This window comes from Symphodus melops, assembly GCF_947650265.1.
Source record: "Symphodus melops genome assembly, chromosome: 21".
Classification (NCBI taxonomy): domain Eukaryota; kingdom Metazoa; phylum Chordata; class Actinopteri; order Labriformes; family Labridae; genus Symphodus; species Symphodus melops.
In genome coordinates this window covers 18,545,688-18,572,639 of record NC_136711.1, presented here as the reverse complement: position 1 = coordinate 18,572,639, position 26,952 = coordinate 18,545,688, and the positions used below count along the sequence as shown (strand labels likewise).

Here is a 26,952-nt window from a genome sequence, read left to right as displayed (position 1 = left end):
ATTGCTGCTGCTTCCCCGTCCACAGCACAGAGCGAGCGTGTTTCATGTTCGGCTCCACGCACATCCTCTCCAACATATTGGCGATATTTTCCGATGTCTTCTCACAAACATGTCCTTGCTGCGGCCTTTTGGGGATTTCCCTGCTGCTCCGTCTCTGATCTGGGGATAAGGAGGCGTCTCGACGGGCCGTCGGCTTGGCAGCAGCACCTGTGTGGCTGCAGCTTGCAGGGAGACGAAGCAGAGCGAAGTGATCGCCCAGATTGCTGGCACAGTGTGTGTGTGTGTGTGCGTGTGTGTGTGTGTGTGTGTGTGTGTGTGTGTGGGCTGCTGCAGGTTAGGCTCAGGGCCTGAAGACACACAAACATGCACGCAGCCCTCGTCCTTGCCAGCTCAATCTGCCTAAAGTTGTAATCGCACGCAGGCACACTTACACACTCACACACTCACACACAAACACACTTACACACTCACACACTCACACACAAACACACTTACACACTCACACACAAACACACTTACACACATTTTAATAGAGTTCTCCAAAAACACACCCACATGCTTAAAATGGAATTTGCCATTCTGCAAGCCCATCTAATTATACCACCTGCATACACACACACACACACACACACACACACACACACACACACACACACACACACACACACACACACACACACACACACACACACACACACACACATGCATGACATGTTCAGATGACACCAGGAGTGGATTGTTCTGTTTAATCACTAAGAACACAGACAGACGCTTCGTAATCAAACATTAATTTATACAATCTTTGAGAAACAACATTTTAGTTCATAAATGTTCATTAAAAAAAAAGCAGCGATTCAGAACAAGTAAAATGACTTTTTTTAAATTACATTTTTAAAAGAATTGATTTAATTAATTTATTCATCCCTGAATAGTAGGAGGCTTGGTGCCTTGCTAAAGGGCACCACGGCACTGCCCAACAACCAGATCAATCTCCATTCTGGGTCTGAAGCAGCGACCCGCACGAACTGATCTAATGCTGCCCCCACACACACCCTCAAACACACACACACACACACACACACACACACACACACACACACACACAGTGAAACTGTACAGGGCTCTTATTTTTCTCAGCAGCTCTTTAAATCTCTCGTCATCCCTGAGCTGTTCTGCTCCAATCAGCAGCTAGCTTCCATTAGCTGTGAGGAAATGAACCGCTGAGGGGAAGCGGACATCTCCGGAAAAACATTTGCAGAAAGCACACACACACACACACACACACACACACACACACACATGCATACATAGGTTTGTACGGGTGATGTTTTTCTTAAGGTGGACCTGTGAGGAAAGGAAACAGGAGGAACAGCTGAGTGGGAAGGGTCCGGGGTTAGCTGAGGTCGAACACAGAAACACACATACAGCCGAACAAAAAGGCGGTGAGCTACGGGAAGATTCATCCGTCTTCAACGGGCGAACTTTGGAGGAGTGCTGCATTCACAGGACCACCTTAAGTGAGGCGGGGGGGGGGACGTAAAGAAAAGGAGCTGGATTTGTTTTCTAAACGCAGTCACATTCTTGGCAGCACCTTCGCTCGTCCTTGCCAGAGAAGAGTGGGAAGAGGAGGGATGAGAGAAGGTGGAGAGAGAGAGAGAGGAGAAAGTGGACGTGGGAGAGAAAGCTTGTTTTCCTTTTTTTCTTTCTTTCTCGCTCGGTACATTAAAAGTGAAGACGTTAACATTATCTAGAGATGGACCTTAATCTTTGGCCTTGGCTGCCTGTAAGCAGACACACGTGTGTTATTTTACGATCTCCCTCCATGCACGCTGCGTGGGTCCTGTTCAAGCCTCATTCGGCCCCTGCTGTCGTTACAAACAAGTCACAGAGCGGAGCCGCTTGTTTCCTCACTAACTCGAACCCACACAAGATGTCTGAGTTATTATTATTCTGTAAACCGCTGCAGAATATCAAACTGAAACATGAACATCGAAGTGTTTAACGTCGATTTTAAAACCATCTGTGACACCGAGTTTCATAACAGAAAAGTACACATTGCAATGTTTACATGCCATTACATGGAGCAGAAAATCTGTGCAACACGTTTCTATGATTGAATGGCGTGGAGCCAAGGAAATAATTTTAATCTTTGAAGTGTTTAGTCCCAGATTGTTTTAAGGGTGTCGCTTTTTAAATATGCAAACATGCTCAAATATTTACACGTTCGCATTTTTTCAAGTTAGCCGTAGCGTTAGCGTGTGAATTCATGGTTAGTGTTTTTGGGTGACGTGTTCACGGGTTGGTTTTCGTTGATGCTGATTGGAGGCTGGAGAATGTATACATGTGAGCCTGTGGTGATGTCACGGCTGGCGTGCGTGCTGTGATGGGAGCGTTTGGCGCAGAGAATGAGCGTCTCTGTGACGCTGCAGACGGAGCCGTGTCCTGTGACGCTGCACATGTGTTCATCAGATTTATGACTGTGACGGCTCCTCCGTCCCGGTGCCAGGCTCCGGGTCGCTCTGCCCGCTCTGCCGGCGATGCCGCTCGGCAAGGCAGCGGAGGCCCTGAGGGAGGTTGTGGACAGCCACGAGGTGTGACTGTCACCGTTTTACTGGATGCTTCAGCGTTTGAAGGCTCTCTGCAGGCCGTGCTGATCTTTCCTGACTCTTTCAACACGTCATCCGCCTCTGGAGTTTTGTTGCAGCCGTTGATAGATTGATTATACAATGATGGGCCCGGCGGCCGAGACGTGCAGAAGGTCCCTCAAACCCTCCTGCGTGGGAATAAAACAGCTCTTCACTCTGCGTCCTTCAGCACCGGCTCTGCTTCTCTGCTGCTCGTTGTGCTGTCTCTTTGTATTTGTTTGATATTCTTCAGAAGAACTTTAGAGACTCCTTCCTTTCAGCGCCGGTCCAAGAATCCGTCTATAGTTTGATGTTTGTTCAGTAAAAGTCAATTCGTGGCGTGACGTCAATCCGAGAGCAAAAGTAACAAGCGGTCGTTGACGTTGAGCTAAAGCAGGAGTTTTTGTTTTACAGACCTTATCTTCGTCTTTATCATCATTATGTTTTGACGATAACAAGAGAGAGGTGAGGACAGACCGATAAGGGCTGATGTGACAGTGTGTGTAGAGGAAAAAAAAAAGAGAACAAACAGGTTTTAAATGGGAAGAAAATGGTTGACAAGGAAAGATTAGGCTCCTTGTTTTTCTTTGGTTGAAAGTTCAGAGAAAAAGCTGCAGTGAGGAAAACAAGAAGAGTTCAGAGGGTTTTTACTCAAAAGCTCCTGTGGAGAAAGTGTTGATTCTCATCTCTTTGCTGATTAATCTCATCCTGTTTATCATCCCCGTCTGACACGGCCTTTAAACAACACGAGTGCTTGAACTTGTAAAACAGTTGTGCTCATGCGGCCGACTGTTTCGACACTTTTACTGCACCAGAAGATCAGATCACCTTCTGCACTCTTTGCAGTATCTTTCCATGCTGCCCTGTCTACCCAGCATGCCTCATGTGTCCTTGACTGGTTTCTATAGGCACACCCAAACACACATACTGTACATGCTAACATACTGTGCAGCAGCCACGTCACAGGAGGACAGCGTGTTCCCGTTTTGCAGTCGGGCAGCTCTGAGGGATTTAGAGCGTGTGCTGTATGAAGGGCTCAAACAAAACAAACAAACATGTTATTTAGTAACAAGCAGCCTGCTCTTACGTACAGAGTGAAAGAACATGTTTAAAGGCCCCGATTGTTTGCTCAGTCGACGTCTGAATATGAGACACACGAGATGTGTGAGTGCTGCCGAACACAGCGGAGCAGCTCGGTGTCAAACTAGGTAAAAGTTCAGCCAGTTTAAAGACACACGTACATGTTTCCTGTGTGCTGAGTCAGGTGAAACTGCTCCCTCCATCATGACTGGATCAATCATATATATCAATATAATCACAGACAGGATATAGGGTAAGATAATATCATCAATATCGATGTAGTTTATGTTGCATTAAAATAACGTTACACGTCTTCTGTAGAGCTGCCTGTTCACCTGTTTCTCTCTCTCTCTCTCTCTCTCTCTCTCTCTCTCTCTCTCTCTCTCTCTCTAATGGATAGTTTCACACAGGTAGTTTATTTTTACAGTTTACATGCTGAACTTGTGCACCTGATTGTTAATATGAATCAGATCGATGTATATCCATCGAGTATCGCCATTCAGCGTGAAATTATCGAGACGTGAGTTTTGGTCCGTATCGCCCGGCGCTGGATGTGTTCTGCCTTTCTTTACTCCACCTGAGCAAGCATAAAAAAACCTGTGTGTACATACGTGAGTTACACATTAACATGTGTGTGTGTGTGTGTGCAGACGTCTGTGGTCGTGCACGCTCAAAGCCACAAGGTCACATTTCTGAGATTGGACATGCAGATAGCAGTTAGTCCCTTTGCTGGGACTCATTAGCACCTATAAATAATCCCCCTGACGCTAATTAGCCTGGCGAGAGAGCGAGCGGAGACGTCGCATGAAACATGAGCTCTTCGCCTTCGACTGCCTGCATCCCCAGGGGTTCGGACCCCCCCCCCCCCCCCTCCCTCCACCGTGATCAGACCGCATGCACAACATCAACAACATGGCCGAACCCCGCTCCCCTTTTTCTCCACCACTAATTGCCTTTGCCACCCTTGGGAGTCGGGAGCACTGACCCCCACGTCTTCTCGCACGGTGTGAGTTTTAACAAGAGTTCTCCTCTGGGGCTTTCAGGCTGAACCTCGCTCACCGTAGAGCATCCTTTAGTTTAACCTGCTGTGATCTAAACTCTTCTGCTTTTATTTGAGGGAAATTGTTTCCTGTAATGATCCTGTTTGGAAATGTTAATTGGTTATCTGGTCATTTCAGGGGGGGATTCTTGCCGTGCACATGAGAGGAAACTGCTTGATCTGCGTGATGCTAGAACACGCCAGCAGCTGCATGTATCATGTACTCCCATTAAGAGGTGTCTCATGTGTTGGGCTGCTCTCCTCAAGCTGTAGGCACTTTTTTTTCTCCTTTTTTTTTTTGCAGAAGCTTCTCGAGTTAACGTGTAAGACTTTCTCTTTCTCCAAATTGGTACCACTGTGACATTTACGTTGAATGGAGTCTTACTGAAGGGAACAAATGAGATCAGCCAGACGTCTCCTAAGTGGTCACAATCTGCTCTGCTGATTGGCCCCTCCGATGGGCTCCTCGTGAGACCGTGATCAACCTGAGGAATGCAATAGCTCCTTCTCTCTGGACTTGGTTTGGAAACTGGGTGGGGAGGGGCGGAGTCACATGTTCCCAGTTCAGGTACATATTGTTATTTGAACAGGTTAAAAGAGAAGCTCCAGTTTTTTTCAAGGCACCAGACCCCAAATGATCAAGATGCTTGTCCGTGTGCAGCCCGCTCAGTCTGACTTATATCCGTCATGGATCCTGTTTTGTACACGTGTACAGACTTTATGATCATCACGACACACCGGCTGAGTGTGAAGCTGATCGCATGATGGGAGATATTATCTCACTCTTTCATTCAGGTTTCTCCAGCTCAATAAACAGACCTCTGCTCTTAGTATCAGTTATGTTGTTTTTTTCATTTCTGTTGTAATTCATCTCGGACGTCGACCCAAAGCTGTAACAAAGTCAGAAACTAGTTACTGAACTTCAGTGTGACAGTCAGCTGACAACATCCACAATGAGTTTCCTTTAGCTCTGCTGAGCAGCTCCAACAGAGCAGTCGGGGTTTAAGGGCCTCCATCAAGGGCACCTCAGCTGTGGTAATAAAGGGAGGGGCCCCGTGCTGTCTGCCCAGACAGATTTATGTTGCTGCTCTGGGGATCGAACAACAACCTTGCGGTCGGCTAATGCAGCCTCTCAAAATGTACTGATATCATAAAAACACAATTTATGAGTCCACTAACTTGATGAGTTGTGTGCAGGCCACGGTGCATCTTTATGTGTGTGTTTGATGGATGTGTGTTTGTGTGTTCTTGGAGGGGGGGGGGGGCGAGGGGGGGGACTTGGCCCAAATAGCATCAGAACTGGGTTTGAAGTGCGAAGTCATTATTGCAGGGCGGTTTTTCAAACACAGCAGTTCCTTCAAACTTTGGATCAATTACGCAGCGAGCAGCCAAGACTGCAAATACGCCAACTGTGTCACATCCTTCAAACACGCCATTTTTTATCAACACTCTAACGTGTATTAATGTTGCAACTGTGCAAAAGCAGTGAAATCACGTTCTCTATGGGTGCCCTCATTCTGCTGCTGCGGACTCATTTCCTAAATATGTTTTTCAACCGTGCATCTTAAATAATGCCTTCGATCGATTCCTCTCCATCCAAACGCCCGTCGAACATCCTTGAACTTAACGAGTCCTTCCAGGTGCAGCTCGACATCGCGCACTCTTCTCGCCTTATTTTAAACAATTCATGCGCCTCTCTTTTTTCTCTCTCTCTCCTGCCTCTCTGAAGAACACAGGGACATCGATCTCTTTGGCGTGGAACCGAGTTGAGAGAGCGCGCAGGTCATGTTTAATTAATTCTGAACCTCTCCAGGCATCAACAAGCGTTCACTAGTTATTCTTTTGAAGCATTTTACAGGTTGTATTTCAGAGCACGCAATTAAAGGTGAGCCCTGCTGGAGGGAAAGTGCACTTTTTTTTTTTTTGCAGTCCCAATTAAAATTGGGAGGTTGTGTTGGGAAGCTGAAAGACTCAAGGTGTCAGATCCATGTGAGCAGAAGTGTGTGTCTGTCTCTATAAAGGAGGAATCTGAAGGAATCTGGGAGCTAATGTTGTAAATGTTCATACTAAATAAGACTTTCACATTATTCCTACTCTAACTAAAATCTCCTCGTTAACAAACATGGAAAAAAAAAAAAAGTCTCTGGAAATGTTGTCGCCGCCTGTTTGCGTGAAGCGTTTTTTTGTACTGAGAAGAAAAAGCACATCACTGTTGACAACGGCCGCCGGATGACCGACACGACGCCGTTACTTTTCACTGCTTTTCTTTGATCGTTTATTTCCCCGTTGAGACACGGAGCAAAGACGCGATCCGGCGGCGGCGGCAGTACTACGGGGGAATATCACACATTTCTAAAAAAAAAAAGAGGTTCCAGATTTGGTCGATCAGACCTTCGTCTCAAAGAGTCCTGAGGAAAGCGGGAACATCAACACATAGAGATCTCTCACCTTGCCTTCACCGAGTGAATTTGTTTAGTGTAGCTTCATACAGCTGTGGTAAACCCAGTCGAAGCTCTATTGGTCCATTTAATCTGCCGATCACTCCAGTCAGACAAACAGGCTGTAAATCGAAGGCCTGGAGTTGCTCCTGTGTTTTATGCACTTCGGTCATCTGAGTGTGTTTTTAAATGTGCTAAACAAATACACTTGACTCAGTTAGTCCTTAAAACAGAACAGAGCCGAGCTGAGTCTCATGAATCCATGCAGGTTCATCCATAAAGCTTCCTCATAAAGAAGACTTCCCCGCTGGCCTGGATTCGGACCGCCGGCTGTGATGTCCTTGGATGGACCCTTTAATCCACGACAGACGTTTTGTCTTGTCAAAGCAGGAAAAGTACAGGTGTGGATATAATAACACTCATGAGTCTCCTTCAATTATTTGTCCTTGTGAGCCATGTCAGTGAGTGAGCATGCAAAGGAAGCACATACCCGTAGCTGACTAAGCTAACTGGAATGCGGCCGTCGTTCGTCTTATTATACATCTGTGCTTTTTCCTGCTTTGACAAGTTGAAAAATCTGCCGTGAAAATGCCTCCATTGAATCCAGGCCGGGGTCCTTTGATCAACGTCGACCTCTTCTGTCTACGTTTTCATCCTGTAATAGTAAAAATGTCTCAGGGCTAATCTTAAAATAAACACTGGCTTGGAGCGAAGTGTCTGCCTTTCAGAGGTTCGCCAGCAGCGCTCGACGTCGAGCTTTCACAAGTTTGAAAGGAGTGCATTGTGTTATAAATGTTTCCTGAAAGCATGGCGTGCACCACATGACGGATGAACTCCTTTATTCGCTGCTTGATGTGACCATAAATGGTTGTTTAATAAATCCACATACCCTGAAGTCCCAGACGTGGATCTATATATGTGCATTGGACGGCCTCCTCACACGCCCTCTCCTCTTCCTGTTATTCGTCTCTCAGCTCCGATAAGAGCGCTTATTTTGTCTTCATTCCAACAGTGCCCCAAATCAAGTCTTTTTTTTTTTTACCTTTCATCACCTTTACCTCATTGCCCCCCCCCCCCCCCCCTCCCCCCTCCCCCCTCCCCCCTCCCCCCTCCACAAAGAGAACTGTACATATTATCGGACGTTATCTCCGTTTCTTCCAGACTTTTCTTTCTATCTATGTTCTCTTTTATCACCTCAGACCGCTTGTTGAACTGTTTTCGCCTGACCTTCGATATAAGAGGACAGAAATATAAACATGGCTCCCCTGGGAGGGAGGAAGGGTGCAAGAGTACATACAAGGACACATGGCCTGCAAGGCGGCGCAGAGATTTCATACAAATCTTCGATGTGACGAACTTTGATGCTGGAGCTTTTGTTGAACCAGTTTCTTTGGTGATCTTAGGTTTTGTTTTTTTTCTCCGTTAAAGGGATGTGCACATTTTTCAGCCAGTAGATGTCGCCCTTGAACACCAACAACAACAGCCAGCGGGACTCGAGCTTCTCACTGACTGAACCTTTACAGTTTGTCTGACTGACTGCGAGGATCCTTTTTGACTTGATTCTTGCGGATTCATGAAACCTTCCCGTCTGGTCCTGTATCCACTGCAACACCTTTACCTCGCTTGTTAGCATCCGCTTTACCACAGGAGTGCAACCTTACTGTGCATACGGCCTACCTGAGTGATGAATGGTTTGAGTAAATGGTTCACATACAATACTGTGAGCATATTAAAAATGTGTGTGTGACTTTAATTAAAAGTGTATCCTACCTGCAGCCTTTCGTGACCGTCGAGCTCTTCCTGCTTCAGGGACAAAAATAAAGAGGGACAACGAAACCCTCGGGGCTGAAAAGATGTTTTTTCTCTCTAATAGTTACAAGGTTCTTTAAATGAGGTTGGACGTTCGTTCGTTCATTCGCTGATACTCAGAATTAATTTCGGCAGCTGAACACACAAAGCGCCTCTTTCTTCTCCTCCGTTCCTCTGTGTCCTGTGTGACAGACAGCGAGTCTGTTTGTGCCTGGACACAAACAACAGCGGCGAGGATGGTAGCACTTGTTGGAACAGTGGATGTGATAGAGAGCGGGCCTTTGATAAAGCACACTCCATTAGTGTTGGGCCTTTATATCCTCACTGCTCGGACAGGTCGGACATTTTAACCATCACCGAGAGCGTCAAAGTCTCAGAACTCCGAGTCCTGCACGCTCGTAGATTCAGACTAAACAAACATGGTGGACTTGCATCCACAGCCTCTACTCGGACGCCATCACCAGCACGGAGAAGGTTCAGTGATGTCACTCCTCGGCTGTAACCTGACTCCAGCGTAACGTGTTGCAGGTGATGAAATCCTGCCAGAGAACATCAACTCTGATCTCTCTATTAGCAGTAAGAGCAACAATAATATCAGTCGTGTCTGTAAGGACGTTCTCATGCTCGTATCCCACTGTTCCGGATTAAAGGAGCATTGAGCCTGGGATTAGCGGAGGGAAGAATAAAGCCCTCCTTGGACAACTGAGGAGGCAGGCGGGGGCTAATGGATCAGGACCCTCTGAGTCTGCACACAAACACACACACACACACACTTTGTTGCACAGAGATCTGATGCTCTTCTTAGTGCAAGAGGTGACTTCTAGTAAACAACGTTTTAAGAAGGATCCGGATGCTGCAGCCGTCGAAGGTGACGGAGCTCCATGTGAGTCTCTGAGGAAACCAGAGTGCACAGTGTTGTTTGTCTCTGTCAGTCCTCTGTGTCCCTGCCTGTTCTGTGCTTAAGTACAGACACGTTGTCCATGATGTGAAGTGGGGTCTATATGGAGTGCGTTCTGTAGCGCTAATGGACTGATGTGAAATAAACGAGCGACGCTTACAGTCCTCTGTGAGGTTTGTTGCCGGGCAGATTCTGGTCTGCAGCTCATGATGGGTTTTGGACTGTGGTTTCATGTCGGGGGTCTCAATCTCAGAAAATCTCCGGCCTCTTTTCTCCCGCTGCTTCGTCGGTAACCTCTTGGCGTCAGTGTGTGAACGTGACCGACCCTGAGCATCTGAGACGTCAGAAGACGAGAAACACGAGAAACATTAACTTCACGTTGTCTGCGTCTGCAACTGCTGATGGAGGAAGTCAAACGTTGTTTTCTTCTTTTAAGCCTTTCTGATGCACGCGTCAACAACAGTGTCATAAATGATGAAGAAGTCTGATGCACGTTCTGAAGGGAGCAGTGTGGGAACAGTCTCTGTCTGTTTGAGCACAGTGTTTGTCGTGCGCTGTATGAAAGAATAAAGCTGCAGCCTAGAATCATTTTTTTATTATTATTATTGATGACCGTGCAGATTTTTCTAACAATTAAACAATAATGAAGTAAAACAGTTTTTTCTCAGTTTTCTGTGCTTGTCAGATCCAACATCGATGCAATTTGAAAAAGACGTCAGCATGTAAAGATGGACGCCATCCGTTTGTGAGACTGTGAAATGCATAAACGACACAGACGCATGATCTAACTGTTTCATTTCTCTGTCTTCCAGATTGCCTCTCACTCCATCCTGTGCATCCCTGAGACCTCCCGTCCCTGTGCAGCTCCGGCCCCCCAGGCCCCCCGCACCTTTACCTCAGCCGGACCTCCTCAGCCGCACTAACCTCTAACCCCGCCCCCTCCCTCCTCCCTCCCCCTCCTCCCCAGTGACGGGACCCCGTCATGTTTCACTGACTGACCCCTCCCGACCGGCGAATGACAAGTGTGCATCCGAGGGTGGGGCTTGCCTCAGTCTCTCATGATTGGCTGCTGGATGGAATTAAGGTGAATGGAACTCGTTCCCAAGGAGCAGGACCCTAACCAATCGGAGGGAGAAGAGAAACAGTGAGTCAGCACTTTTTTGTTGTGTGAATGGCACCTTGACCTCTTCGGGTCCCCTGCTGCTGTAAACACACGCCACAAACCAAAGGCGTGCGTGTCCGTCTGGTGTGCTGTAATGTTGTTATGTATGCAGCAGGTTTTCTGAGGACGTCCTAAAGGGAATCTTTGTCTTTCAGTCTCCCTTTTTATCCTCTAAATCTTTCTCATGGCCCTGAGTGTTTTGACGTCTCACGACCGTGTTTTCCAGACAAGCTAAACAAGGTTGCAGCCTCTCTCTCTCTCTCTCTCTCTCTCTCTCTCTCTCTCTCTCTCCCCGCCCTGTCCCGCCACTCTTTTTCCTCGTGGTCTGAATTGTTTTCAGAAAGCTCGGCCCTCGGCTACATCTGACCCGACACTCCACCCCTCGGCTGCTACTAAATCTTGAGAAGCAGTCGGGCAGTCAGACGGGGCCGAACACAAACAAACACAGCGCGGTTCAAAGCCTCTTCTCATTAATGAAAACATAATATTGATGGACTGGAGCCTCTCGCGCTGCTGTTTCTAGACGGAGGGGCCCCGTGTGTGAAGAAAAGAAGTTATCAGTCAATTTCAACTTGACCTGGCTTTGAGGTCAGCTAATGTACAAATTAAAGCTCAATTGAACATTTTTTAAATGAGTCTTCTTCAAGCAGGAGACGTGTGTGTGTGTGTGTGTCAGGTGTTTCTGTTTATCCGGGTCATGTTCTCCACCGTGCTAATGTGTTGTTTGAGGAAGTAAACATTGAGGAAACGCTCTGAAACATCGCTAAGAAAGAAAACTTCTTTAGAATCATCCGAACATTCAAAGAGCGTTGTCGAACTTCCTTACTTTCCAAAGCGACTGATCGTGGGAATTAGCTTAATGCATGTGGTGACGAAGTATTAAACCTTCGGAGGGTGACTGTCTGTAAAATCACTTCCTGTACCATCCAGTGCAAAAGGTGTGCAGCGGGGATCGTAGCTGTTTTGTGCAGACAGTCTTTGCACCATTGCTGCAGTCACAGGATATAAACGTCACTCCCCACCCTCCCATTGGCTAACCTGCTGCGTTCACTCGGACATGCTGTGGAAAAAAAATTCTAGGAGTCTGGCAGGAGAAACTCCGGGTAAATAAATGGAGCTGTTCGTGTTCACACACGTCAGCCCCTCGGCGAAATATCCGGAGTTTTCTGCCAGTGTGAAACCCCAGTGAGAGGTAAGATGATGCAGGGGAAAGTGTGAAGGCAGCACAAGGACACAGGCTGTTACCGTCATGTGTTTGAATTTGACTCCTCGGCCTAAAATCCGTTCCGTCCCCGCGCTTCAACCTGAATCAATGTAATAGCAACAATACGAGTTTGTTATGATGACCATGTGGAGGGATTAGCTGGCTGCCCAGGGTGCCGCATCAGATTTCCCTCCACTGCGTCTCTGTGTGCCGTATTACAAGCTCGTGTTAAGAAAGTCAATCCGCCGGAGCCCGGATGGATTCCTCGGCTAACATGGACACCTGTCAGGAGATTAACAGCTCCGCCGCCAGGGGACACGGACAGTCGGTGTAGTCATGGCTGGAGGAGGCCTCGCACCAGCCTCCGTGTGTGTGTGTGTGTTGTGTGTGTGTGTGTGTGTGTGTGTTGCAGCACCTGTAGCGAGCGCGGCGCTTTGCACCTCTCGGATAATTAAAAGCACAAAGAGTGGAGCTCCCGGGGGCTTCAGACCCGAGCAGTCACAACACACAGAAGATATCAGTGGTGTGTTGGGCATGACTCCCCTCCCCTCTCTCTCCGGTGTCAGCCTGTTGTTTTGAACAGGGCCCGGCTCTTTGAAGTTAATGCTATGGTTACCAGCATGCACACGGAGAAAACAACACCTGTACCTGACATGCACTCGACACATTTCAGCTCCCTTTTGTACTGAAACGCGGGCGAGTCAAAGAACACCATTTTGCTGTCAATTAAAAAATGTGGATTTCTTCTTGATGCTGCTTAAAAGCTGCAACCAGCGCCGCTTCCTTCGATTACTTTTCTGATGCGCTCACACATTCGCCGCGTGGATCATTGAAATGCATGACTTCTCGTGTGTCACGCTAATTTAGTTCAAACACAGATATGTACTTCACAGCTTGCATCACGTCTCTGAACGTGTGCGATTGCAGCTGATGCGAGGACGCTTGCACTGTGTTGCAGTAACCATGGCGAAGGCTTGTGCCACGGGGACGGGCGGCGTTCTGTGTGTATCCACGAGTCTTTGTTGTTCTTGTTGTTGTTGTTGATGATGCGCCTCGAGAGGCCTGTTTTTATCCACTGCACTTATCCGAGAGCCTCCAGGCAAAGTTTAGAGAGAGACCGGATCAGAGGAGTCAGTAAATAGTCGGTTAAGCTCCGGACTTGTTGGTGCTGTGAAGATAAACTAAGATGGAAAGTGATTCCGGCCTCTTCTTTGTTGCTTTAATCCTAATTATGGATTCTTCGTTTTATAATATCCGGCTCATAAAACGGTGACTTGCCAAAGAAAAAGAAAGACGTTTTCAAAAGCTATAAAAATAACACCTGAGAGTCATGGAACAGCTCTGATGTGATAAAGATAAAGCCAAGAAACTGCAGTTACTCAAGTGTCCACCAGAGGTCGTCTGCAAGAACTGAGGAATCCCAATTTGGTCCCATATTAAATTCAAAATTCAAAATAGGCCGTGATACCGTGATCGCTCTGAACTGGCCATCATCGGGAAATGATGAACACTCTGCAGCCAATCAGAATCCAGTAATCCCCCAGACCATTGTTTAAAAAAAACAAAAAAACAACGGGTTTATTAAGTTGTTGCAAAATGTTTCTTTTTTCGTTCCTGCTTCCATGTTCTCGTCTGACTCGAGGTGTCAGACGTTCTCATTCCCGACTCTGAGCTGTGTCAGCGAGGTGTGAAGAGAACGAGATGGGTGATAATAAACTGCTGTGTTTAAAGTGTCAGAGAACACGCTTACCTCTGTGCAACCAGAGGGAGAAACTTCACACACACACACACACACACACACACACACACACACACACACACACACACACACACACACACACACACACACACACACACACACACACACACACACACACACAGAGGACAGAGCTGTCAGCTATAAATAGAAAACATTTGCATCTTGACACACTTGGACACAAATGAATCTTTTTTTTTTTTTTTTCGGAGCCCCACACGTCGAGCGGTTTGTTCTCTCGACCTCCTGTGACATGAAAGTCTGGCGTGCGTGTTTTTCTCTCTCTCTCTCTCTCTCTCTCTCTCTCTCTCTGTGTCTGTGATGATCCTGCGTGCAGTGAAGTATCACACTTCAGCTCCTCCCTCCCCTGGGACTGAGGACGTCCTGTCACGCCCGGGTTAGACTCACTGTTAATTGCCCCGACTTGTAGTGTCACTCATTCTTTGTCCGACGGGGATTCAAACTCGACATTAAGCTCTGAATAGACTCCGAGTTTCTTTACGTATGCAGGTTGTTCTATGTCAGGTGATTGAAGTATTTGCATGAGTTGATGCACAGTCTGTTCTTCTTGAAGTGAATGGGTGTGTCCATACATTACAGAACGGTATTCACTGTAGGGTGGAAAACACAACATGAATCCTACAGTGTCATCGTGCAATCAGCTGCCTTACACTATAAATAGACTTCAGATGGTGTTTGATGTGTTGCCAGGCGTTCCTGTCATCAACTCACTAAATGTTTTCAGAGATTCAATCGCTTCTTCAAACAATAACTGCAAGTTTTCGTTTTCAGCGTTCAAACACAAAATCAACCAGCACTTTCCTCTGCAATGAGAGAGGAGCAGCCAGGAGTGTGTGTGTGTGTGTGTGTGTGTGTGTGTCAGTCAGTGCACATTTCTGCTAACAAGACTAATTGGCCGAAACGCTGTCAATACACTCAGACAATTATTCTTCCAAGAGAGCGTTCCTCTGCAAAAAAAAAGGAAACAGCACTTTTACGAGCTGTGACAGTGGAGAAAGTTTTATGTAGAAATAAAAAGAAAAGCTGAAACTGCTGTGCAGGATCCTGATATTGTAAGTGCACACACACACACACACGCACACGCACACACACCAATAATTAGCATTTATTGACCCCTTCGTCACACGTTTGAAACCTGCGTATAATTAAAATAAATAAAAGATATCACAGCTTAACGTTGAGTGAAATGCAGCCTGTTGATAAACGGTTATTTAACACACACATTCATCCTGCATCTAACAACGTAAAGAGCCAATCACAGCTCAGGGTTTTGGTGGCGGGGCCGCGCCCTGGACGTTCATCCGAAAGCAAAACATGTGAATAACTAAAGTGTGTTTTTTGGGGGGGGTTTATTAAAACAGGAGAAGCTACAGTACGGTTGAACCTGTTCTGTAACAAGACAACAGTCATCTCATCGTCCATCAGTGCAGCGTGATCTGTTTATCAAGTTGCGGTTTAACTGCTGATGTGTACACTAGGATTACATCCTGTGCAAATGCAAACACCAAGAAATTATTGCAATTAAGATATTAGATGAATACACACCACACGTTTGAGCTGGCAGAGAAGATATAAAAGGCAAAGTGTCCCAGCTGGATTGGGATCTTTGTATCATTTAGAAAACATCGAAATTATATTGAAACGTCAAAAATGCAAATTATTTGTTTGTAATGAATTCTCGCTGTCGTATCCATTGCGAAAAAAAAAGAGATTTAATTTGTAAATCAAAGCCTCCAAGATGAAGATGTATCCACTTCTGCATCTTTGGAGCCATCTGTGAATGATTCAATGTTTGTCCAGTTATAGACATTTTGTTCTAATGAAATATTCAGCCAACAGCATGCATGTGGTTTGATCATCATCTCATGAGAGCGCTCCAAATTCCCACTCTGCTTGTGAAGTGAATGCAGCTAAACGTGGGCTAAATGTGGCCTCGGACTCTGTGAAGTCTCTCTCTGGTATACACACAGTACAGGACGTATTGGGCTGTATATATTTGAGGATTGAGCTCTGTGTTTATTATTGGCTGTGTGTGTGGGTTGCTGTGCGCGTGTGTATTTGTAAAGAGGGTGTTGTCTTGCTTTCACTCAGTGGCATGCTATATGTCCTTCAAGCACAGCCTGTAATTTAGACAGTGGTGGGACACATAAGGGAACAAAGTTTGCATTAGCGCTGGATGTATAGGACAGGACGGACCCAGCTGTAGGCCTGTAGCATGCATGCTCAACAATAGGCTACTGTGGCCCTCTAAACATAGGACAGGGGGCCCCATTCAGACGCTGTTATGGATATAATTCTCTGTACTGTTCTCTGTGTCTTTGTGTTGTTCAGTGTCTTCGAGGAGCTGGAGCTTCAAAGTGTCCATCTCTGACAGAACTACAATAAAACATCTTCTCTTACTTACCTGTTGTTATCCAAGCAGACGGGTGCATTTTTATTTATTGACTTTTTCTCTCATTTTATAAAACATGTCAGGAGGAGGTTAGCTAGCACAACATTAGTTTAGACGCCAATAACAGCATTGGAAATACTTCATTAATCCTCTGTGTGTGTGTGTGTGTGTGTAGGTGTGTGTGTGTGTGTGTGTGTGTGTAGGTGTGTGTGTGTGTGTGTGTGTGTGTGTGTGTGTGTGTGTGTAGGTGTGTGTGTGTGTGTGTGTGTGTGTGTGTGTGTGTAGGTGTGTGTGTGTGTGTGGAGGGGGTGAGTACAAAATAAAGCAGGTCTTGTTGAATGTGGATATCTTGCTCGTCAGGAGCTGCTCAGCTAATGTTAGCTTAGCCTGTTTGGAGCTTGTTTCTGGTTTAGATTAATGTTGTTGTTGTTGTTGTTGTTGTTGTTGTTGTTGTGGCTGTGTAATGATAGCAGACATATCACATCCATACAGAGCTACTGAAGACAGCTGTTAACTATTTAAATATCACCAGTTAGTATCATAGGCGTATGCTGTGTTTCTGAATACTCAGAGTGAGGAAGGCTAACATGTAGCATCTCCGATCACCGCCCTGCTACAAAGGAGGTGAATGGATTTTTCTGTGCCGACTGAACGGCTCTGGAAAACATTTCTCTGTTACACAGGAGTGTGTTCATGTACGTGTCGTCAGGTTCATCCTTTGATGGCAGAAACAACGAGGCAGAAATCAAAGAACAATTAACAAGGACGTGTTTTCTATAAATACATCAAACCAAAACAGACCAACTTTTTGTTTTATTTCGTATCACTTTTAAATGTCAGTCAACTTTTATTTGACAGAGCATGCTCAGATACATCCACAAACTCTTATTAACAACAACAAGCCCCCCCCCCCCCCCCCCCCCCCCCAAAAAAAAGGGTTAGCCTTCATGCTGCTGTAAATACTTATAAACACAAACCTTTCTGCTGTTTATATTATGTTTGCAAAAAACTACATATTCCATGTTTTTTTTTTGTTTGTTTTTTTAAATGGAACTGTTTTCAAATTCTCCAGCAGGATTGAATTATTTAGGGTCCGCAGGTCGAGGTAGGATAGAAGAGGTATTTAGAGATAGTTTTACAAACTGCCGGTTTGGATCCTTTTATGGGATTTGTTGACAAAGTAAAAAAGACGTACACAACGTTGACAGACTTATCCCTTAATTGTGCCGACTTAAAGGCAATCATCCGTCAGGACATGTAGTTCTCTGCGGCTGGTGTTGATTACTGCATTGCTATGTTCTCGTATATCGTCTGCAGTCACGCGTGCTCCTTTAGCTTTAATGAAACCTGCGCTGACTTTATAATAGTTATGTCTCAGGAGCGCGCTCAAAAACCTGACAGCCCGGCAATTACCTGTTAGACGCATTCCAGAGTGGCTGTCAAAAGTCGCAGGTGGAGTCAAAGCTGGCCGTCCTCCAATCAGGAAAGACTGGGGTGGTACTACCAGCAGATCAAGAACAAGTCCCACAGATTGGAGGAGGAGGGAGGGAGAGGCAGAGTGTATCCGAGTGGGTCAGCAGGCTAAAGATAGCAGCTGTGGTGGAGACATCAGCGTGTACGAGACTGAGAAACACAGATAGGCACGGAGGCAGAGTCAATGCATGAGGGCCGTGTAGCAGCCTGTCAGCTACATCTGCAGCTTCCACTCCAAGTGCTCCTCCACCATGCATATTTTAGAGTCTCGCTGCGTCATCGGGTCAGCTCTGTAAGTCTCTGTCATGTCTCCGGCTTGAGTTGTTGCTGCTGCTGCTCTGTGTTTGTTCTGCTCTGTTTGTGTGTGTGTGTGTGTGTGTGTGTGTGTGTGTGTGTGTGTGTGTGTGTGTGTGTGTGTGTGTGTGTGTGTGTGTGTGTGTGTGTGTGTGTGTGTGTGTGTGTGTGTGTGTGTGTGTGTGTGTGTGTGTGTGTGTGTGTGTGTGTGTGTGTGTGTGTGTGTGTGTGTGTGTGTGTGCTGAGTTGTGCAACATGTGTACATGTTCCACTCAGCTTTCAGGGTATACGATAGGAATCGAGTGTTGGCTCTTAGACGTCAACTTTATCACAGCCTGCATGTGTCTGCATGTGTGTGTGTGTGTGTTTGTATGTGTGTGTGTGTGTGTGTGTGTGTGTGTGTGCTGTAAAGAGGGTACAGTATGTGCGTGTCTGTGTCGGGTTCGCTCAGGTTGCCGAGAGGCACAGCATGAGGGACTTTGCATATTTTAAGATGTGTTGCAATCCCATCACAGCTGAAGAGTTGGAAATTGAAAATCGCTCTGTGGTATGCTGCCACACGGCATCGTGCCCCGACCTGCAAAAAAACTCACATACCCTCCAAAATTATTCAATCAGCCACCTTTTTTTCCACACCTGAACAGGCACATTTGTTATTGTACAAAGTGTGTGGCAACATTTGAAATCCAGTCAGGATGATGACGGCTCTCTTTTTTTTCTTTTTTTTTTTGTGCAAATCCAATTTCTCTTTTGTTTGTTTATTTGGATGTTTGTTTGCAGCAGTGCTTCAAACTACAGACAAGACAAGATGTAAGTGCTTGTTTAAGATGCTGCTGCCGCCGCCCCCCCCCCCCCCACACACACACACACACACACACACACACACGTCGAGCTCTGGATGAACATATTGTGTTTTTGTTTTGTCATATACAGTACTTCTTAGAGCCACTTGACACCGTTTCCCTCTCTGACTCTTTCCGCTCACAGCTGTGAGAGCTGTGAGAAACACTTCTGAGGCTCCGCTGAGTGCGCTAAGCTCTTTTTGTTTTGTTTTTTTAGCTGCGAGGGCGCTAGTATTTTCATTGCTGCTATTTTGGGATTGATGAGATCTTAATAGAGGGGTTTTGAGCCGGAGCTTATTCTGAGAGCTGCAGTTTGTATTATCATTTCATTACCGTGTGTCAGTGCTGATTCTCCTGGTGTTGTGCCATCATGTGCAAAGCGTGTGCTGCAGGACTCCGCATAGGGGACAACAAAAGCTCAGTGTGTCAGGATGGATGGATGACTTGTTTTTGGGACGCAGGATGTCAGGAAGGTACAGAAAGCTTGAACATCTGTTTGCATCCAGTTTGGATATGTTCAACATGCCGTCACACGGGGAAGGTGAGCTGTCACACCGCTGACAGTTTGATGGTTGTCACCTGCAGCAGCTGTAAGGGCTGACGTGGAGGCTGAAAGGCAGAGAGAGAGAGAGAGAGAGAGAGAGAAGGCAGCGAGTGAAAAGCTCAGCTTGGGTTTCTGCTGCTCTCACAGCTTTAAATGTTTTTCTCTCAGTGTATCGACACCAAACTTTACCTGCAGAGTCATTGACTCTGCAGGTCCGTGTAGTTGGACTATAAACGAGTTTCCCAATTAGATGCTGCAGTCACAACAATTATTGTAAATCAAACTTCACCTCAGTAGGTTATTTAGAGCCTCATTTGTTGCCCTGATAGCTGCTTAACGCTCTCTGAAAAGGGCAAACTATAAGTGAGAAGGAGACAGTGCTGAGGTAAACCTTGAAGGTCAGTTTAAGACGCCATTTCAGCTCAATTACAGTAACTCTCCAACTCACTTAATAGGCAACTATGTAATGGTGCTTTAAAGGGCACACGTCGTTTGCTTGCTTCCTTTTTTCCAGAGAAGCCTCATTGAGGAGCAGCGACACAAAATAAGGGACGTCGTGTACGAGAACAGAGCGCTCACTTTGCATGAACACAAAATAAACAACGTCTTATTTTCCCGCCGTGAGCCCAAACTTTTGGTTTCAGCACTTTGTCAGCTCGTGTCTTTGCATGTAAGTGAACAACAGGATGGAAGGTGTGCTCATGTGTGAAAACAATAAACACACTGATTCCCGATGTGACGGTCTGAGTGAGTGACACGCCTGCTGCAGTTGATACTTTTGGTCTTGGTCTGACCCTGTCTTGGTCTTGAGCTTGACTCGGTCTCTGTATCAAAAAGTCTTGGTCTTGTCTCAGTCTTGGAGTACTCTGGTCTTGGTCTCGGTTCGTGTGGTCTTGACTACAATACTATCCGTGAGCGTGCATGCTAGCATGAATTAGCTACCATGCAAGTTTAGGCAATTTTGGACCGCAGGAACTATTAACTATTTTAGTTCCTAGGACCTGGTTTAGAAAAAGTCCCCATGGTGTGAAGTTCCTGGGGAACTGTTCAGTGGATAGTTCCTCTTAAAAAAAAAAAAGACAGTGTTGTGAAGAGGAGCAAAGGAGAGATCATCCCTCCTGATAATACAGAACCTGATATGATAGCACCTCCCAGCAGAGCTAATGTGACCCTGGAGTCCTGCTCCCTCTCCTGGAGCCGCTATGACGGTGGCCAGTGTGTGAGCGGAGAGCTGCAGGCTGTGGGGACGGGTGTAGAGAGCCCGGCGCTTCTTAACACATCCAGCTCTGACAGCGAGCACTCACCGACTCTCTCATATGATGCTCTCTTTCAGAACAGCTTTTTTCTTTACTCCCTCTACTTAACTCTCTCTCTCTCTCTCTCTCTCTCTCTCTCTCTCTCTCTCTCTCTCTCTCTCTCTCTCTCTCTCTCTCTCTCTCTCTCTCTCTCGTCCGTCCCTGCACTTTAATAATTTCCCTTCAGAGCGGCTTGACATGCCTTTCATATGTGTCACTGCGCTTGCAGGTGTGTAGTGGAGAGTGTGTGCGTCTGTGTTAGCTTGATGAACACTCCATTAGTGGCTCTTTTTTTTTTTTTCGACTCGTCTGTTATTGTTAGTCTTTCCGATGGAAACCAAGATAATTAGACTCATTATGAGGGGATTAATTGTCCTCCCCACAAACGTTGTTTTTTTTCCCCCTCCTGCAGTTTGGATTACGTTTGGGAGCACACTCCAGACCAGCGCCTTTTTTTTCAGACAAATAGAACCATTTGTCGCCACAAATGCTCCCATCATGTTGTGGTTTCACAGCCCGTAACCGAGCTGCTTTGATTAAGCCTCGCTGCTGTCATCAGAGTTGTTTCCAGCAGGCTCTGATTAAAACAACTGTTTCGCCAACTGGCAGACACACATATTAAGCTGCTAACAAATAAACTGAAGAAACTAAGAATTTAACAGCTCAAATTCCTGATGTTTTCTTTGCCGGTGAAGTCCAAAATCAGAGCTGGAAGGAGTTTAATCATTAGACTAAAGCCTGTCATGTGGGCAGAAGTCAGTTAGTTAGTTAGTTAGTTAGTTAGTTAGTTAGTTAGTTAGCTAGCTAGCTAGCTAGTTAGTTAGTTAGCTAGCTAGTTAGTTAGTTAGTTAGCTAGCTAACTAGCTAGTTAGTTAGTTAGTTAGCTAGGTAGATAGTTAGTTAGTTAGCTACTTAGTTAGTTAGTTAGCGTGTTAGTTAGTTAGCTAGTTAGTTAGTCAGTTAGCTAGTTAGTTAGTTAGTTACTTAGTTAGTTAGTTAGTTAGTCAGTTAGCTAGTTAGTTAATTAGTTAGTTAGTCAGTTAGCTAGTTAGTTAGTTAGTTAGTTAGTTAGTTAGTTAGTTAGTTAGTTAGAGGTTATTTCATGGCTGGGACGTCACCAAACAGAAAGACCAAAGGAAGTCCAAAACATGCAACAAAATGAATGTTAATGTTGCTCTGTGATATGCTCATCATATGTTAGCACCTGCAATTACGACTTCCCTGTGGAAAGGAGATCTATCAATGCATGCATCTTTAACCGTTTGTTAAAAAGTCAGCTGTGGTTCCGGTGTGATGGATCTTCGGACAAAAACAGCCCAAAGTTAAATCCATCTACAAAGACCCAACCTGAATCCATCATGAGCACGAAGCTACATTTAGCAAAGTTTCAGAGGCAGTAATCTTATTCCTCCCAACATGCTGAGCTCATCCTTTTCTTTGTCTTTTACACCTGGCTGAGATGTGATGATAGTACAGGACAATTCGCTGATGGGATGTGGCGGATCCAGTTTTTTGTTTGACTTTAATTTTATTATTTTTTTTATATATATCTGTATAAAGCTCTATATACTGACATGTGTTGAATATTTTTCTGTTCCTTTACTGATTGTTCTCCTCTCTTTCTGTTTCTCTCTTTCAGGTGGCTCAATGGCCCGAAAAGGAAGAGAAAGAACAGCCAATGTTCGGTGAAGAGTATGACTGGTGAGTACCTGATTGGTGGTGATAAGATGCAGAGACTCTGAAGTGGCTGCTTTGAAACAAACCTCCACCTCTTCCACCTCAAGTGTGAATGAACTCTTTGAGTTTTAAAGTCTCAAAATAAAAGCCTACGAGTCATTTTGAAAATGGCTTTCCCAGCTTTCTGCTGCGCTGTGTTTGATACACTTGAGTATGTGTTTAAGCAAAGGAAGATTGGAGCTGTCAGTCACTCGGCGTTGAGTACAGGCAGCTGAGTGACTGCACAGGAGCTGATGCTACATGATTCATCGCTGCCTTGTGTACATTGCTCTTTCTATTTGTCGCCTCCAAAGAGAAAAAACAAAACATCTTGGCATCCGTCATCAATAAACGAAAAGCCTTCTGCGCCGTCTGCTTTCTTGTCGGATGTCGAGCGTTCGGCTGAGTGACAGCTCCAAATCCCCCGAGCTGAAAGAAGCAAAAAACAAACAAACAAATAAAGCGGAGAGAGATATTGAAAAAGATAGAGAGGGAGTAACAGCAACATAGAAACCTGGAGTCTACAGAACGGTTAATGGTATTCATAAAATATCCTTCTTAAGGCGAGTCCTCGTCACGTTTCCTCTCCCAGCCGGCGTGCTGCCTGCCTCTCTGCAGCACAGCTGGGAGCTCGTAGCAGCGTCGACCTGCCAGGGTCCATTTGAACTGGGAAAATCTGACAATATGTCTGCCTGAAGGCCACGGGTGTCTGAGATTGGATCACACACTCTTTAGTGATGTCAGTGTTTTCCTCTGGGAGACTGGACCTCTTAGGCCGACTAAAGAGTTCTGTTTTAACATCTGCGTTGGAAGAACACGCTCAGCCAGATGTGCAGGCTGCGTCGTAAAAGCAGCGCGTCCAACGTCATGCGCCTGCTTCGGATGAAACACATGATGAAACATAATACAATCATCATATTGTGTTTTGAATCAAAAAGCTGAAATAAAGCTCAGCAGACCCAATTAAAACACTTCAGCTGCATCTTCAATTTGATGAATGACAACAACAGCTTATATATAATGAATGCATTATAAATCAAATAATAGTAAAGCTCCACTAATCCATTTCTTTTAATCAAAAATGGATCAAATGATTCTGTGTGGTGGGAAAAGTTTTGTAGAGACAAACCCACAGAGACCCAACACAGCACCTTTAAACTCATTGTTTTGGTTCTAAGAGTATTTACAACCAAAACCTATTTTTGTCTTTTTTGACATTTCTCAGCCAGTTGGAGTTATTTAGGAAACAGTTTTCACCCATAAAGCTCAAATCAGCTTTAAACAACACACTGCTGTTATTTAATAATAGGAGGTGGAGGAAACCTAAAGTGATGCTCTCATCTCTGACACCAGTGTGTTGTTTCTTGTCTCCCGATGTCGTCAGTGTTTTCAGTGTCAAATGTCACGTCTCTGTGCTGTTGTCATGTCGGGACCACCGAGGAGCAGTCCGCACGCCTGTTCACAGAGCCCATTCATTCTGTCCTGATTTACACATGTTGATGAAACCAAATGGCAGATGTTATGTCGGGGAAAAAAACCTGCAAAGACACAATATTTATCTTGCCTCAACCCGCACTAGAAAAAACCTCCTTCCCTTTCCTGAGGTTTTTTCATTGGTGGAAGTGTTGCAGCCCGTCGTGGGAGGGTGAGAGCGGTCGAGCTGCAGCGGTATTGATTTTGGGCTCAGCTTCCAAACACAGCGACTGAAGCCTGGCTCAGAGATCTGGCTGCTGCTGCTCGCACTACCAGCACATGGAGCTGACATTTGTCCTATATGATGGCTCTCTCATGTACTCATTATGTCTCCCTTTGGCCTCTTCCTCGGCTTCTCCTCCTGCAACCCGCAAATGAGTCCTTTCCTTGTTTTCTTTTTTCGCCTCTCTTAAGGATTCATTTCATTCTTTTTCCCCAGATTCTTATTAGTGAATGCACATGTGAGCTTTCTCCTCCAGATTTTTCCCCTTGTGTTCTCTTGTGTGTTTCTTTTTTCTCTCCAGATCACTTCATGTTTTCATCCCAAATGATTTTTTTTTGTTTGTCCCCATCAACACAAAAACACAAGAGCTTTTCAAAAGTTTATGGAACAAATCAATTAGGTCAAAATGTCTCTCGTGTATCTTCTTCTCTTTTCTCTTTCCCACCATCATCTTCTCGCTCCCCTCCTCCTCTTCCTCCTCCTAATTGTTGTTCCAAAGCCACGCCTTGGTATACACACACACACAAGCAAGCATATATGTCACGCAAACGTCACCCACATGTGATGAGGACTGAGGAGTGTGTGTTCTCTGATCTACCAGGGCTCTGTGTGTGTGTGTGTGTGTGTCTGTGTGTGTCTGTGTGTGTGTGTGTGTGTGTGTGTTGGAACCTAAACACAGCCATGTCTGAATTTATTTGTGACTTGCAGTGTACCGTCTCCTCCTCCCCCCCCCCCCTGTTTGGGAGCTATAGATCATATGAAATGGCTGGAAATATACAACTTCCTGTGTCTCTGCGCTCACTCTCTCAGTATGGAAAAGAACAAACTGTTCTGTCCTCGTGTTTAAAGCAGAAAAAAGGCTGCAGGCAGAGAGAAGATTAGAGACAGAGAGAACAGTCCAAATAGGGAAGATGTAGATCATGGGAAGTTTATGTAACCTACATAACATATGATGATTGAAACAAATCTCTGTGGTTAAAATCCAATTATAATCACATTAAACATCTAAACAGTGATGATGGGACTGTGTTAATTAAGTTAGGAATACATAATGATTAAGGTTGAGGAGTTTAGACTGAGAAGAAGAAACCTTTTTACTGCGATATTTTTCTCATTTTTTCAATAAACTATCGAATCTAAAAATCTACAGCTCTTCAGTCATTTTTCAACCCAAAGCTGCTGAGGGTGAGGCGGACGTTTTCCAAGAACACATTTGTCTTTTTAACAGGGACGTACGTGTAACAAACACAGCTTAATGTGTCAAATAAATACAGGTTTCTAGCATTGGCTAATTTGTAACCCTTGTCCGTAGCTAGGCTTTTCAGATAAGCTAGCAAAACCGATAAAACTTTACTGAAGCTGAAATTCTGAAATCGTGACAAATAAGAAGTGGACACAGTCACCTATTAGCAGCTGGTCCACTGATTGGTGTTTCAACACTTCTCAAACTTGATTTTATGGAGCCAGAAGGGACAGACGCATGAGCCAACAACATTAGCTTAGTTTGCTTTGTTAGCAAGTAAGAGGCTAATGTCGAAGCTCATTTTGATTGGCAGTTAAAACCAAATGTAGTGAAAAGGTCAAAGGTCAGCACACTCATCCACTCCCACTTGGCAGTTTCATTCACACAGCTCTTAGCTAGTTCATATCTTGTCCTGCATTTTGCCTCGGACGTACTATACTTCAGTTTTTCTCTTTTTGAATCCAAATGAACTCATTAAAACATTTTGCATAACCAAACAAACTTTTTTTTATTTTTTTTATTTTACGTAAATGGCACAATAATTGCCATTAGCATTTCACAGTAAAAGACACTTCTTTATAAAGCTGGTCACTTCCTGCTCGTCACAAAGAATCATTCAGGCTGAACGTTAAGTTTTCAGACTCGGAGGCTAAACACTCACTACAAACCTTTTAATGAAGTCAATTCCAGTTTTCTAGCTGATTTTTACGCAGCACAGTCATCTGCCAAAACTAGCCATTTTGATTCTGCTTTGCCAGAAGTAATTCGAGGAGTGAGGTAGCTGCATTGGCAGAGCTGGTATGGACCAGCGCCACAGTGTGGGTGCGGATGAGTTGACTTAATACGTCTGGTATTTGGCATGCTGTTCGCATCAAGGTTTTCTGATAGTATAAATAGCAATAGTATTTTTTCTTTCCTGCCTGTCCTGGTGCATTGCTTCATTCGCCCCACACACTCGACTGTCAGTCAGGTGAACATTTTTGACGTGTGTGAGGCATGTGCATCGCGTCATTAAATTCCTTAGAACAGCACCCCTTTGTAAGAGTACATGTTCCCATCGTGCTTCTCTGGGTCACAGCCTCCCCGGGACTCGTTTAACCTTTTCTCACATGTACTGATTGTGTAGTCCTGAAGCAGGTCAGGGGCTTTTGCACCGAGAGAACTGACTCCAACTTATGTATTTAAATGTCAAGATAATGTTCAGGCGTCGTCTTAACCATAGCCAGACGTGAAGAGCGCTGCCTCAGACATTGTGTTCCTGTCAAGCCTGTCTTACTTCAGAAGAGCCAGATATAGATAAGACTCTGCTCGGCAAAGATCGTAAATACAATCACTGAGGACATCTGAAAAAGACCAGAGGGTGATCTATCCGTGTGGAAGCTTATTACTGGACGCTTACGGTATTCGATGGTTACCGATCGTAACA

The 26,952-nt window shown here is 45.3% G+C and overlaps 1 protein-coding gene across 2 annotated transcripts in view; it reads left to right on the top strand.

Moving 5' to 3' along the window:
- Positions 1–26,952, top strand: part of thrab (thyroid hormone receptor alpha b) — a 124,026-nt gene that overhangs the window by 76,274 nt on the left and 20,800 nt on the right. Inside the window, exons 4-5 of one of the 2 annotated variants that reach the window (XM_079334399.1) lie at positions 10,701–11,032; positions 22,511–22,572. In XM_079334399.1, coding sequence (XP_079190525.1) covers positions 10,977–11,032; positions 22,511–22,572 — 118 coding nt within the window. In that variant the 5' untranslated portion in view covers positions 10,701–10,976. Of the gene's footprint in view, positions 1–10,700; positions 11,033–17,558; positions 18,189–22,510; positions 22,573–26,952 lie in introns of those variants that run through there. The other variant, XM_079334400.1, reaches the window with a different exon arrangement.